The sequence below is a fragment of the Lissotriton vulgaris genome, chromosome 2_1 (assembly GCF_964263255.1).
Source record: "Lissotriton vulgaris chromosome 2_1, aLisVul1.2, whole genome shotgun sequence".
Classification (NCBI taxonomy): domain Eukaryota; kingdom Metazoa; phylum Chordata; class Amphibia; order Caudata; family Salamandridae; genus Lissotriton; species Lissotriton vulgaris.
The window spans coordinates 166,734,049-166,748,094 of NC_141687.1; the positions used below are offsets into that span (position 1 = coordinate 166,734,049).

The 14,046-nt window shown below is 51.5% G+C and overlaps 1 protein-coding gene across 2 annotated transcripts in view; it reads right to left on the reverse strand.

Moving 5' to 3' along the window:
• Positions 1 to 13,711, reverse strand: part of RNF43 (ring finger protein 43) — a 515,152-nt gene extending 501,441 nt beyond the window's left edge. The window contains exon 1 of one of the 2 annotated variants that reach the window (XM_086954645.1): positions 11,028 to 13,683. In XM_086954645.1, coding sequence (XP_086810771.1) covers positions 11,028 to 11,276 — 249 coding nt within the window. In that variant the 5' untranslated portion in view covers positions 11,277 to 13,683. Of the gene's footprint in view, positions 1 to 11,027 lie in introns of both variants that reach the window. The other variant, XM_086954646.1, reaches the window with a different exon arrangement.
• Between the last annotated feature and the right edge of the window lie 335 nt (positions 13,712 to 14,046).

Consider the following 14,046-nt stretch of genomic DNA (forward strand, 5'->3'; position numbering starts at 1 on the left):
TCTATAAAACTACTTTACTTATACAAAATGTATTCTAAACAGAAAAAAATTGTTTAATTGATTTTTTTTGTCACTGCAGCTTTTAAGAAGTATTGACATTGCACGCCAAACCAACTGGCTTGGTCAGTACTTGTTTTTTAGTTTCGTTTTGGAGCTAATAATTGGTTATGAGTTTTGGACAGCATGATGGGTCGGTTTTGTCACAAAACTATTTGGAGATTTGGGACTGCAAAATAGTTCCAGGTTCTTAAGTTTGCGTTTTTCAGGTATTTAAATGGATTTCAACATTTTGATCTGTATGCCATTACAGCTCAAAGAGGCATTTTTTAGTTGTCCATGAGAAAGTTTCAGTGTTGGCTAAAACAGGCTGTACACTGTCTGATATTGTGACTGTGCCACTTTGATCCATGGTTCCAGTAGACCAGCCCGAGTTTTTCTGGTATAAATCAATATTTTCGGGCGTATCAGACCAACTGATACAGAGGAAGTATCCAAAGACCATAGCTTCATGAAGAAAGTTTATCGGATTGCTTCGTTACTGCAATGCTCCAGTCCTGGGTTTCCCGTTACAAATCATCTTGTTCAGATGTGTTTGGTTTTTACTAGAAATCTTTTGGTTGTTAACGGAAAACTTAGGACTGGAGCGCCGCAAGCTCTGTGACATGGAGTCATCTGGTAACCTTAACCAGAACATAGTAGGTTGTCAAATGAAAGGTCAAGACTGAAAAGAGGTTACTGGGATGCGGTACTGACATGCACGAGAGCAATGTATATTATAGAGGCGTCTAAGTCGCCAAAGTGGCGTCTCCTGAACATATGGGGAGAGCAGGGCTTTAAGTGGGATGAAAAAACTGGGGGGTCTCTCGAAGGGGCGTGGCCAATGTAATTAGGGGCGTGGCTTTAAAATACTTTCGCTAAAAATCTGTGTTTAGCATAGTGTGCCACTTGACTTGTATTTTGCGGTTTCTGTCATTGCATCCAGATATGTGATACAACAAGTAACATCATACCTACAACAAGTAAGGACTATTGGCTTTGTCAATGGTTATTAGTTGCATAAGATAAATAAGCTGCAAATATGGCTTGTTACATATAATATTGAAAAAGCTTCAGCTTAAAGCCCTGGTGCAGACCCTACCACAATGTTGCTGCTCTTGTGTTTCAGGAAGGGAAATCCAGAAAGAAAATGACTCTTTAAAGGATTTCCCTTCCCCCACAAGGCTCACCTGGCATGACGTCATGCCGTAACTTCTCCACTAGAGAGAAGTGAGCAGTGTGGGGAGCACACATCGATGTGCTTGCGGTCTCGAAATGGCTCTCTATCGGGCTGTTTTGCACCCTGGCACTTTTTTCCGGACTGCAGTTACAGCAAACTGCTGCCACTGCAGTCCAGAAAAAAACAGACCACCTGTGCCAGGGCTCAAAACAGAGCCCGATAGAGACCAGTTTCGAGGCCCCCTTTAAAAAACTGCCGGTGCTCAGACCCCTTGAGACCCGGCCCACTTAAAGCCCTGGGGGAGAGTCTGATTTAGCCATCGGGGAGCGCCTTTGCGTCACACTGGGGTTCATGGTTGCTAAGCGCAATATTGATAGGAGGTGGAGGGCGGTGCCAACGCTGAAAGAATGGAGAGCAGATATGGAGCGGTGCATGCTTGCAGAGAGAGTAGAGGCTGCCCACACAAAAGGACAAAAATCTGGGGGAAATGGAACGAATTTCAGGGGATGATATGCAGACATGAGCGAGACAGGATTGGAGGGTTGACGAGTGCTGATGACTGAGACGGGTGGGCAGGGAGAGGAGATGAAGAGGGATACGATTTGTACAGTTTTACCAACTGACATCACCCACTGTCGGAATGTCACTTTGACGCAAATTGAGGGTAAAATAAGTAATTGTAAATGCAAGGCATGCTTTTGCAATAAAAAGATTTATAAGAAAAAAAAGGCAGAAAAGATGCCATGAGGACACAAAGCAAGGTGGCAACCAAAAGATAAAGAAGACAGTACCATGTCAGGAAGAAATTGAAGGCACACCTATTTCAAAGAGCCTAGCTAAGAAATTAAGAATCGTAGGTCCCCTCTTTGAAGTCCTTCAAAGATCGAACTTGTTTCACCTGCTACAAAGGCAGACAACAATCCTGGAGGTTCTCACTGTACTTCTGTTCACTGGGTATCGCTCAGGGCCGAACTGAGAACACAAAGCAGCCATGGCAATTTTATGGGACCGGCGTGAGGTGGGGGGATTAGTGGAGGGGGGGGGGGAACAGTCCTGAAGCACTGCTGCTTAACTAAAATGTCACCCAACACTTCTGCTTTTGTTACTGGGCGCCCATAATTGCAGCACTGCTGCGAAACCAGCCCCGCCCCACCCCCACTAAAGAGGTCCCCACCCTTCCAGCCTCCCGAGAAAACGCCTGATGCCCGCTACGGCCAGTCTGGCCCTGGTATCACTGTTTATAGGGCACCATTGCAATTAGTATGGTATTTACAGCACATTTAGGTAGTCGGGGCTAGAAGTTTCCAAACTTTTCCATTGTAGTTCTGGCACAAAGCGAATGTTTGTTCAATTTATTGCGGCCTGTGCATTGTAGCAGAGGGTGGTAGCAAGTGCTGCTCCGTCCATTGGTAGCCAGGCAGTCGGCCCGTCTTGTCGTGTGCCACTGCGTGCTGGGGAGAGGGGTGTCGTGTTGGATAGTGCCGCTGTCGGCACGTGATCGACCATTATGCATTTGATCAGTGCTCCAACATGTTTCAGAGGTCACGTTTAGCATATAGTGAAAGAAGGGTGCGCGTGCTGGGGAAGGGTGCAAACCCCACGGCTCACAAGGCTCTCTCTCTCTCTCACCCAAGGAAACCCACGATGCGATCGGAGACACAATCTGCCCTGCTAGCTTAGGACAGTATCCATGGCAGCCATTGCATTTAATTAATAATATGAAAAAACAAGTGACATAACAAAGACTTCCAGCCTACACGTTATGGCTCGCATCAGATGAAGTGGCAACTTCGCGTGCACAGTAACAATATGACATTTAATATACTGATTACACAGGCATCTGAAGCATATTCGTTAAAGGCGTAGATTAGTTACTGCCTAAACATGGGGTCTGTTTCAGGCGTCTGGCCTATGGTCAATTCAAAGTTCCTTATTTTGAATAAACACATGGTCTGTCTAGAGTGTGGTGATGTGCCATGTAACACGGGGGCCTCAGCTCTAATAGTAAATGACTGACAGACACTCTGTGATCAGGTTGCCGGGAAGACCACGAGCGGTCTTTACCGGGTTTATTTATACCCTCGGGGCGTGCCCGCCCTGAGGGGTGATTGGATGCTTGAGTGTTGCTACCTTATATGGTAGAGCCTACCTGGCTCTCTACATCCCTCCTTCATTTCAGTCTGCTTCATCACCAGTTCTTGGTCTTCAGGGGGAGGTACACACAAAGTCCCGCAACTTGTGGCTTGGGCCAGGGTTTGGCCGAAGGTTATATCTTTGGCTTCGGCCCTTTGGTGATTGAGTGTCCCCAGCCGGGGACACGTCTCCTTGCGCTCTGCAGGTCGGGGAATTGTCGGCCAATGCGCACGGCAACGGCAACGGGTCTTGGCTTCTCCTCTGGTCTCCGACCGACGTTTGATCATCAGACCCTCTCGCTGATGATGAAACTGTTGGAGACAGCCCGGCTTGTCGTGGCCCGACCTCTTCTTCCTCGCCTTGGTCCTCTGTTCCTCCCCTCGCTGGTTTAAAGCATGACACATTTCGCGTGACTCTTTGTTCACCTTTCTTGACAGTCACCATGGTTCCTTTGATCCTTTCAACGGTCCACAAATCCGGTTCATAGGAGGTCCTATACTTCCATCCGGGGTGTCGGTCATGGACCACTACTGTGTCTCCTTCCTGTAGATTTGATGTCTTCGCACGTCTGGCCGCACTAGCCTTTTGGTTGGTTACATCTCTTCTGGACTGAATGGCGTCCCCATCTCGCTCAGGTGGTGTCCACGAACTTGCGGACGGGATAATGTCCCTGGGGGCCTTTTTGAACAGTAAATGGGCCGGGGCACACTTGGTTGTGCAGTGGGGCGTTTGTCGGTAGGCTCCCAGGAATCGGTCTAGAGCGGATTCCGGATCTTCTCCTTGACTTACGGCAATCCTCAGGGCTCTGTTAATGGTCCTCATAAGCCTCTCCACCTCTCCATTGGCCTGCGGCCACACGGGGGTGATTTTCCGATGTTTGATTTGGAGGGCTTCCAAGTAGGCTTGGAAGTCTCGGCCTTGAAAGGGAGGACCGTTGTCTGTTTTAATTTCCTCCGGCAATCCCATGGTCGCGAAGATCTTGTCTAGATTCCGTTTGACTTGGGGAAAAGCTGTGGAGGGGATTACCTCCACCACCGGGAACTTGGAGAACGAGTCCACTAGTACCAGGGTATGGCGACCATCCGGGAAACTCCCGAAGTCCAGGCTCAGGTTGGTCCAGGGCAGCGTCGGGGAGGGCTCCGTCATGACAGGGGCCGGGGCGGGATCTCCTCCGGTGATTAGACACGCGTGGCAGGCCCTCACCATCTCTTCTACTTTGAGGTCCATCGCCGGGAACCAGACCCGGCACCGCAGCCTGGCCTTTGTTTTGGCCATTCCCTGATGCCCGACGTGAGCGAGGGACAGAATCCTTGGATGGAGGTCTTCCGGTATCACTATTAGATGCCCTCGAAGGACCACACCTTCATCCCCGACACTCAGTTCATTCCTAATCTGCCACATTTGCTGGCGGGCGTGACTGACTTCAGGCCTGAGCCCATGTATTCCATCCAGGAAGTGCGCCCATTGGTTCCCCCTGAGCGCGTGCTTGACTCGGCATAGTGTTTCATCTCTTTCTGTCGCTTCCCCAATTTCTTTCAGTGTCATTGTCTCTGGACACGCGTTTTCTGAGATCCACTGCACAAAGGCGTCCGCTTCTTGACTTTCCTCTAGTCTAGTGGCTGATTTGGTGCAGTCCGGGTGTCTCGACAGGTAGTCCGCTGGGTTGTTGACCCCCGGGCGGAAGATGACTTGGAAGTTGTAGCCCTGTAGCTGGACGGCCCACCTCTCGATCCTTGGAGGGGCCAGCCTCGTTGATCCTGCAAATAGGGGCACAAGGGGCTTGTGGTCCGTTACCACCCGGAATTCCTGACCGCATAGGTACAAGTGAAAGTGCTGACACGCCCATTTTATTGCCAGGGCTTCTCTTTCGATCTGTGCATAGCGGGTCTCGGTGTCCGAGAGAGCCTTGCTGGCGTACGCCACCGGTTTCCAGACATCAGCTCCGTATTCTTGAAGGAGCACCGCTCCCAGGCCCACCGGGCTTGCGTCGACCACTAGTTCAGTCTTCCTCTTTGGCTGGAAATACGCCATCACTGTGGTGTCCAGGAGGCTGTTCTTGATAGCTTGGAACGCCGTGTTCGCCGCCACTGTCCAGTCCCACTTATGGTCATGGCGGGTGAGTAGCCTCAGTGGCTCGGCCAGGTCTGCAAGGTTGGGGATGAACCTCCCGCAATACGTTGCCATCCCAAGGAAACTCCTGACTTCCGTGGGGTTTCGCGGGGTGCTGGCAGCCCGGATGGCTTCGGCCTTCCTGGGGTCAACCTTCAGGCCTTCTCGGGTGAAGATGTAACCGAAGAAGTCCACTGAGTCCTGGTAGAAGGCACATTTGGATTTGTGAAGTGTCAGGCCTTGTTCGGATAGCCTTTTGAGGGTCGCTCTCAGGTGTACGTGATGCTCTTCAAGCGATCCAGAGTACACCAGGATGTCATCACTCAAGTTGATGACCCCACTCAGTCCGGATAGCACCTCTCTGATTGCATTTTGAAAGACTTCAGCTGCCGAGGACACTCCGAAGCTTAGTCGTTTGTACCTCCTCAGCCAGACGTGTGTGGAGAAGGTTGTAATGTAGCGGCTGTCTGGCTCAAGCTCCAGCTGATGGTAACCTGCGTTTAAATCGAGTTTGGAGAACCATTTGGCACCGTTGAGGTCCGCTATGATGTCATCCATGGTAGGGGTGATATGCCTTTCCCTCTTCACCGCTACATTTGGCAGACGCATATCCACACACAGCCGTATAGCTCCGGGTTGCTTGGGCTTGGGCGCCACGACAAGTGGAGAGACCCACGGTGTGGGCCCGGTCACCTTCTCGATCACACCGAGTTCTTCAAGCTTCCTCAGCTCATCCTCCACCTGCGGCCGCAGATTGAACGGGACACGCCGGTGCCTTTGGGCTGTCGGTCGCACAGACTTGTCTATGTGTAGTTTAAACTTCTTGTTCTTAAGTTTCCCTAGTCCTCTGAACAGTTCTGGAAACTCCTCCATCAAGAACTCTGCATGTGACTGGTGCACTTGATTAGCGAAAAATACTAATCCGAGGTCCTCGGCGGTGTGGCAGCTTAGTAGCGTACCTTTCCTTCCTTCCGTGACGTGGAACTTAGCTACAGTGGAGTATTCCCCTTGTCTGATTGTTGTCGTGATCACTCCGCGCAGCGGCATGGGCTCTGTTCCTCCATACGTGTATATTCTCGCTTGGGACGGTACCAGTTCAGGCCTCGGCATCATCTGGTTGTACTGCTCGGAGTCCATAACATTCACAGATGCCCCAGTGTCTATGAGTGCTTGTACTGTTGTGCCATCCACCTTGACTGAACACATCGGTGGGGGTCTTCTCCTTGTGGACGCTGCGGATGCTCTGCCTACGTATGAGACGACGTAGACTTCGTCGTCTTCATCATCCTCGTACCACTGAGGCCGTTCTTGAGCATGGCTGTCTGGTGGCGGGTCGGCATCCTCTTCAAGCGACATTTGATGAACTCTCCTCTGTATGTTTCTCTGCCTTGTCACTGCCGGCCTGTACTTTCCCCCTCGGCATACCTTCGCAAAATGGTTCATCCTGCCGCATTTGGAGCACGTGCGCCCTTTTGCTGCACACGCTGCGGTGGCGGAGTGGGCCTCTCCACAGTACCCGCACTGATTCCTTGTCGTAGTCACTTGATGCGGCCGACTCGCCGCAGGTTTCCGGTGAATTGCTTCCACTCTCTCCGTTTTGATCTGCACTGGCTTGGTCTGTGCGGGGGTAGCTACCGGGGTGTGTAGCGCCGCCTCCATTTCCTCAGCCCTCACTTCTGACAGCTCATGTGACCTTGCGAGAATCAAGATCTCATCGAGCGAAATCCCTGGTTGGCGCAGGATTAGTTTCCTTAGCAGCTTTGAACGGCACCCCACAATGATTTGATCCCGAATTTCCTCACGCGGGTCCGTGAACGGGCAGGTGTTCGCCAGCCGGCGTAGCCTTGCGTAGAACATGTCTACCGACTCGGAGCCTGTTTGCCACGCCCGTTTGAATTTAAACTTTTCGAAATCGTTGTTCAGCTGGGGGTCAAAGTGTGTGTTTAGTGCGGCCACCGCGGCCTCATAGTCGCTGTCACCTCCTGTGTTGGGGAGCGTCTCAAAGAGCTCATCTATCTCTGCTCCGCCGTATAGGATCAAAAGGGACCTCTTGACCTCGCCATCTGTCTCCCTGGTGCCCTTGAAATAATGGTTCAGCCTGCGAACCCACGCCTTCCATCTCACTGCTGCAGTGGCCGGGTCAGACGCTTCACTGAACGGCGGCAACGGCGCCGCGCCTGAATGGGTATGATGGCTAGTCTGCGGGCCGGGTGTTGCGGCTTGAGCCTGTGCTGGGATGTGTCCTGCTTGGACAGGTGGGGAAGGCTGTGCAGCCGGTGCTGGTGCCTCATCCTGCAACGCTGGGGCTCCCTCCTCCAGGGACATGGTGTGACCTTTATCTATTTTTATTATTGTATTTTTTCAATTTATTTCCTCTTTTTTTTTTTCTTTCCACTTTATTTAGCTCAGTAAACACCTGGTGTGGGGTAGACAAGCACTGTCACGCTCCTCGCGCCGGTCCTTAGTGATATTGACGCGTGCAGTACCACTGGCAGCCACCGGGGGCCGCCTCACGCTCGTTCGCGCTCTTCGCGCTAGGCAGCTGACAAGAAGAGCGACTCCTGAGGAGAGCGTCGTCTGAGGGAGATGCTCAGGAGCGTGGTGATCGTCGCCTGACGCACTTACAGGTGCGTGGTGCGCATAAGGCGGGTCAGAGACGTGGCGCGGAGCCTCACCGGCCTCAGCAGCCGGATTCTCGGTCCGGCGTATGCCTCGACACAGGCAGCCGTCGCCCGGACAACCAGCCAGGTAGGCTAAGAGGCGCTCGCAGGGGGGGCAATGATCGCGCACTCACCCTAGGCGCTCTGCGGTCCCGGCCCTGCCAGCTGAAAGCGCTTCCGACGGGAAGGCGCGTGGGCAGGCCACTGACCGGAGCAGAGCGGGAGCGGGCTCCGTGATGCGCCGTCACTTCTCTTCGTGTTCAGCACGCGCAGGGCAGTCCACCCTCGTCGCCAATGTGGTGATGTGCCATGTAACACGGGGGCCTCAGCTCTAATAGTAAATGACTGACAGACACTCTGTGATCAGGTTGCCGGGAAGACCACGAGCGGTCTTTACCGGGTTTATTTATACCCTCGGGGCGTGCCCGCCCTGAGGGGTGATTGGATGCTTGAGTGTTGCTACCTTATATGGTAGAGCCTACCTGGCTCTCTACATAGAGTAGAGTATAGACCTACGAGCATACCCACATTTCTGCACCAACTGCCTGCCTCACGTTGCTAGTTTCTCCCTTTCACCAGTCACGTGCTCACTGAAGGTGCTCTGGGCGCTCGAGCTCACGCCGAGATTTGCCTTTCTGACTTCAGATCACCAACTGTCACCAAGCCTGCAGCCTGTACTTTGCCTTCGCTTCGTCACAATCCAGGGGCGGGCGATACTTACGTTGCCCCATAGTCTACAAACTTTGCACATCGTTAAAGTTACAACGTTGTGCGAAGTTTGCATAACCTTGCTCGCAGAAGAATATTTTGCAACAAAATGCGTTTTACAAAAAATCTCTCCCACTAAATGCTAGCTTCGGTTTGTTTTTATCCCACAAACCCTGCTATTTAAGATTCTTATTTTCAGCAATTTATCACTTACCAGCCTCAGAAAGGTTGCGTCATTTTTAAGGAAGCTTCACAGGATTGAGTAAAAACTTCCCACACCCCTAAACAAATAGCGCCCTGGTTTTGCTTCACTTCTTTGATTTTGTGCCAACCCGACTTTTTACCTCGAGGGTTGTTTACGGCACCAGATTACCAATGCATCAGCGGATTCTTTTTTGCCAGAGCAGCACAAAAACGTAAACGGTGTGCACGGCGTAGATCTGCCACAACACTCAATGCTTTCTTTATAAAGTTATTATAATGCGAGTTCGTACAACCGTGTCTACGGAAACAAACGAGGTCTAAAACTCCCCCCAGGAAACGAATATGTCAAAGGAAAGCCCAGCGCTGCAAGCGTGGGGTCAGCCAGGTGGAGCGAGTTTAGCCGCAGCCACTGACCGAGGCCCAGGTGCTGCAGGACACGGGAGCTCCCGCGCCTCGCCCAGCTTCAAAGGCACACTGCCCTGTGCACTCCGGCCGGTATTTCTACCTTTACCCTTTTGTCGTAAACCGAGGACCGGCTGGAGAGAAGAGGCTCCTCGGGGACCAGTGGCAGCCCTGAATTCATCTCACCAAAGATGGTTCTGCGGCAAGCACTATATAGGTGATTTCACACACATTCTGCAATAGTTAGATGCTTTCCCGCACCAATCAATCAATATAACTTTATTCGGCTTTAGAGATAAAAAATATAAAAGTGCATCAAATCATATATACACACATCAGTTACAAAGCCGACCTGAAAATGTTCTTTAAGAGATACCTAGAAACAAATATAAAAAACAATTTTAAAAAACAACCAATAAATTTATGAAGAAAATTCCTAGAAAAGGCATTACAGAAACGGGTTGACCTATACACCCAAGGCTCTTTATTAACCACAACTATATTTAAGCCTGACAGTAGTTTTTAAAAATTGAAGCACCAATCAACTTCTTCCAAAATCACTGGGTGAATTTAGGCAAAACCACAAAACATTACCAAGAGCTGTCTGATGCAGCTATGCAGACGCTGAAATCGAAGAAAAAAAAACGTTCAGACTGTTTTTTGTTCGTATTAAGAAGGAGGGGTGGTTACGGTTTGACGTCTGTCAGCAGACAGCAGGAGACGTCAGGGGCACACACTGCATCGGTCCTGAGTCGCAGAGGGCTCAAGCGATATCATCAAATAGAGGCGCTGGGATTCGCTCAGCCATCCCTGGATCCAGTTACCTACAGACAAACTCGGCACGCTTTGCATCAAACAAATGGAAGAGGGACTAAAGCTCAACGTTATATTATCGACTGGAGACTAGTAAAAACGAGGTAAAAAGGCCTTAAAGAGTCAACAGAGGCTAAAAGGAACACGGAGGGAGGGGCTTTAGCTTGTTTTAGGCAACTAAAAGACAAGCATCGTTACCCTCACCACCACTAAAGTTTTGCACTTTATTGACCTTGAAATGATCAAAGGCTAAGCAGGTCCAGTGGGAGTTCAAAAAGGGACTTACAGGCTAAACAAATAGCAGCAGTAGACAAGGTGCCCACTCAGATGGTCCACAGTGTAGCCCTCCAAGGCCTATGATCTGGAGCATCTTGGCACTTAAGCCTTCGCTGGCAGCCCCACCAGCTTCGTTCTCCGAGGGACCACTGAGCTAGGATGGGTGTGTAAGACTCTGTTCTGACTTATCAAATCAGCACAGTCTGGAGCCTTCTGTATTGGTTTGTTTCACAAATGCACAAAGTTACAAACGTTTCTAAAGTGAAGGCCTTGGACTGAAAGCGTGGGAGGCATGCAGACACAGTGTGCTGCCCACCCTAAAAACCAACTGCCCTAAGTATCCTAATACAATGAATAGTACAATCTAAGCCCCAGAACCAAAAACCTACAGTTGTATTTAAAGATTGCCACATGGTCAACACACTTAGTTATGTGTTGAGATCGCACACCTCCCACAAGAGAAAGCAGGTGTCATTCCCTCTGTGACCTGCGCTTCAGACACTTACCTGCAGCAGCTTCCCTTCAGCTGGGGTCACCTCAGCCATCTTGGCAAACACTCCCTCCAGGGTCAAGTTGTCCTTCTCTGCAGAATCCATCCTCAGTGGGATCACGCGGATCAGTGCCTTCTGGGAGGCCGCGCGTTCTGACTCCACGGCTGCTGCCAGCACCAAACCTGTGTGCCCAAGTCCTGCCTGCAGAGTCGCCATCAGCAACCAGGGCCAGAGGATTACCAGCTGCCGCTGGGAGCTACTCATACTGCCCACTGCAGCGCTGGGCAACGGGCGTCCATAGCGCTCGGCAATCCAGAGCAGCCCCCAACCGTCAGTGTACAGAGACTGCCATCCCAAGAGAACTTTGCACCATCCGCAGGAGAAGACAATGGAGCCAGGCCTATTGGTCGATGTTATATATGACTTATAACGTACCACTTAGAACCTTGGTGCCGTTCCCATTGGTGATGTACCCATCTGGGTGTTTTGTCAAATATGTAGCGTAGATATATACTTATCTTCTTGCAGACTGTTAAATTCATCAGGAGATGAACCCTGTGGCCCTTGAGACACGGTTTAATCCACTGAAGGACGGATTCTTCAACCCTGGGCATTCCAGTGCCATACCATGCACATGGCATAGCACATCTTCCCGCTCCAAAAGATATCTTATAAAATTAGAAAAAACACACATCGTCAACTTTCAATGCACTACCATTACCAGAGGAAGAGGAACCTGGAGATATTGGGGTAGAACAAAGGGATTTCCAAGCCATGCCTTCAGCCTCCACCGGCATCAGGCTCTGCCAATTCTCCCATCATTAGAATGGTCTGGAGTCAGGTCCTGGAAGAGTAAACTCAATGGCTGGGCAAAGCCAAAACCTGCACTATCAAACCAGGGCCACGTGGTCTCCTTACCCAGCACTGAGCAACATCTAACATTAAAGGCTTTGGAAAAGCCCCTTAGTTGAAGGACATATAGTCCCGCAATCCAGTCTGAGCCAGGCGCTCCCCACAACTCCCAGCACAGGGATTCTGGGGTGTGGATGATATGCAGCAGGCAAGTCCCTGCCTCGCCCACACTTGTTGCAACAGGGCCAGGCAGCGGCTCTACCTCGAGGGAAGAGCTGTGGGGCCCCTTTTCAATTCCTCCTGGATTTACAGAGCTATTAGTTTGGTTACAACATCTCTGAAGCTCGCTTGCCGTGAAATCTGCTTCTCTCATACAGAGCCGCACCTCACCCTGGGATCCTGAGGCTTTTGCTGCACTCCTGCAACTATCCTTTCAAGATACTTGGCATTCCCATGCTGTCTGTTTTCTCCCACGATAAGGTGCCCCTTGTTAGAAATCACCAGTACATCAGTGAGCCCCTTGTATAAACCAAAGATCTCTATCAGACAATTTTATCTCCAGACATGCTCTTCCCTTCCTCAGAAGCTGTGATAACTCAAGTCATTCTTTGGGCCCTCAGTTGCTGTCCTCTTCAATGAATTTCTCAGGGCACACGTGAAGCTGTTTTTCTCCTACTAGATCGTGATTCCTGCTCCCAAGCTATTTTTCCCTTTTCTAGAATTGCTGTCCACTATTGAAAATATTATTTACTTTACTTCAGTTTTCTTCCCCAGTTGGAATTATCTCCTGAGGATTTTCTCTATCCCTTGGTGGAGTTTTTCACTCATAAAGATTTTGTTTCCCAGGTGTGATTTGCTGGTCTTCCTCGACCTCTATAGTCTTTTATATCCGTCGGCTCGTTGATCTCCACGCTTAAATTATAGTGATCTTTGAAAATGTGTTTTTCCTCTTGTGGTGTACATGCCACCCTGGCGAACTGCAATTTTTTCCCTTTAAGTCGCGGTTTCCTTCCCTGGCGATGTGGCCCCTTTATGAGTTTGTTGATTCGCTCATTGAACTCTGACCCCCTGTGTAGTTACTGTTCTCCACTGCATGTACTGACCACATGGGTAAGTTGTTCCCTCCCGTAAACTTACAGTCAGCGCTGTTCCTCGCCTAGATCTGAAGTGCTTCTCCTGCCCTGCGCACTTGTGCCCTCCTGGACTGGTTTGCCCCTGTGGAGCTGCTCTCGTAGAGGGGTGGCGGTGTCCTTTTGAAGTGCGGTTATCACACCGAGCATTTAAAGGGGACAGCTGCGCTTTTGTTCTCCCCGTGGGTGGTGGTGCTGTGCCAGCGTGGGTGGTGTTGTGCCAGCGTGGAGTTGCTGTCTCCCAACCGCCCCGGCTCGCTACTTTCCCCCTGGAGCCTCCTGCCCGGGGGCACTGGCGCCGTGGAGGTGCTCTTTGCTCTTCTCCTGCGGTTGCAGTGTCACCCTGAAGCAGTTGTCTCTCCAGCTGGACTCCGGGTGTCTCCGTGGAAACGTGCTGCTGCCGTGGAGTGGTCTCAGCTCCTGAAGGCGCCCAGGGCCCGTGCCCGTCCCCTCTTCGCGGCGGCTGCTGCCTCCGCCGCACTGTTGCTCTTCCCCTGAAGCCCCACGAAGTTGTCGCTGCTTCTCCGGAGTTCGCCAGTGACAGGCTGTCACCGCCCCGGTCCTCTCCGCCCCTCGGATTCAGGGGGCTCCGGGCAGGCGGCGCCGCGGACCACGATCGGGGAATCAGCGCACAGGGCCCGGGAGACTCAGCAGAGCGGCCGAGAGAGCGTCGCGGCGGCGGAGGGATCATTGAGGCCCAGCTCGGGAGCGGAGGGGGCGGTACCGGGGAGGAGAGCGAGGGGAGGCGGGGAACGGAAGAGAGGTGTGAGGGGCGGGGAAAATGAGGAGGGCGGGACCTACGAGAAGAGAGAGGTGGGAACACGAATAGAGAGGGGCGGGCGAGAGCCGTTTAGTTCAGGAGACGGGAAGGACAGGAGGGCGGGCCATACGGAGCTGTGAGAAGAGTATGGGGCGGAGCCGAGGAAATTTAGAGGGATTGTGGGCGGGGCAGCGATTCGGGGGGCGGGGCAGTCCGATGTGGGAGGAGCAGAGTGGGGTCGTAGAACAGATAGTGGGCGGGCAGGGAAGTTTCGGAGAGTAGCAGGTAATTG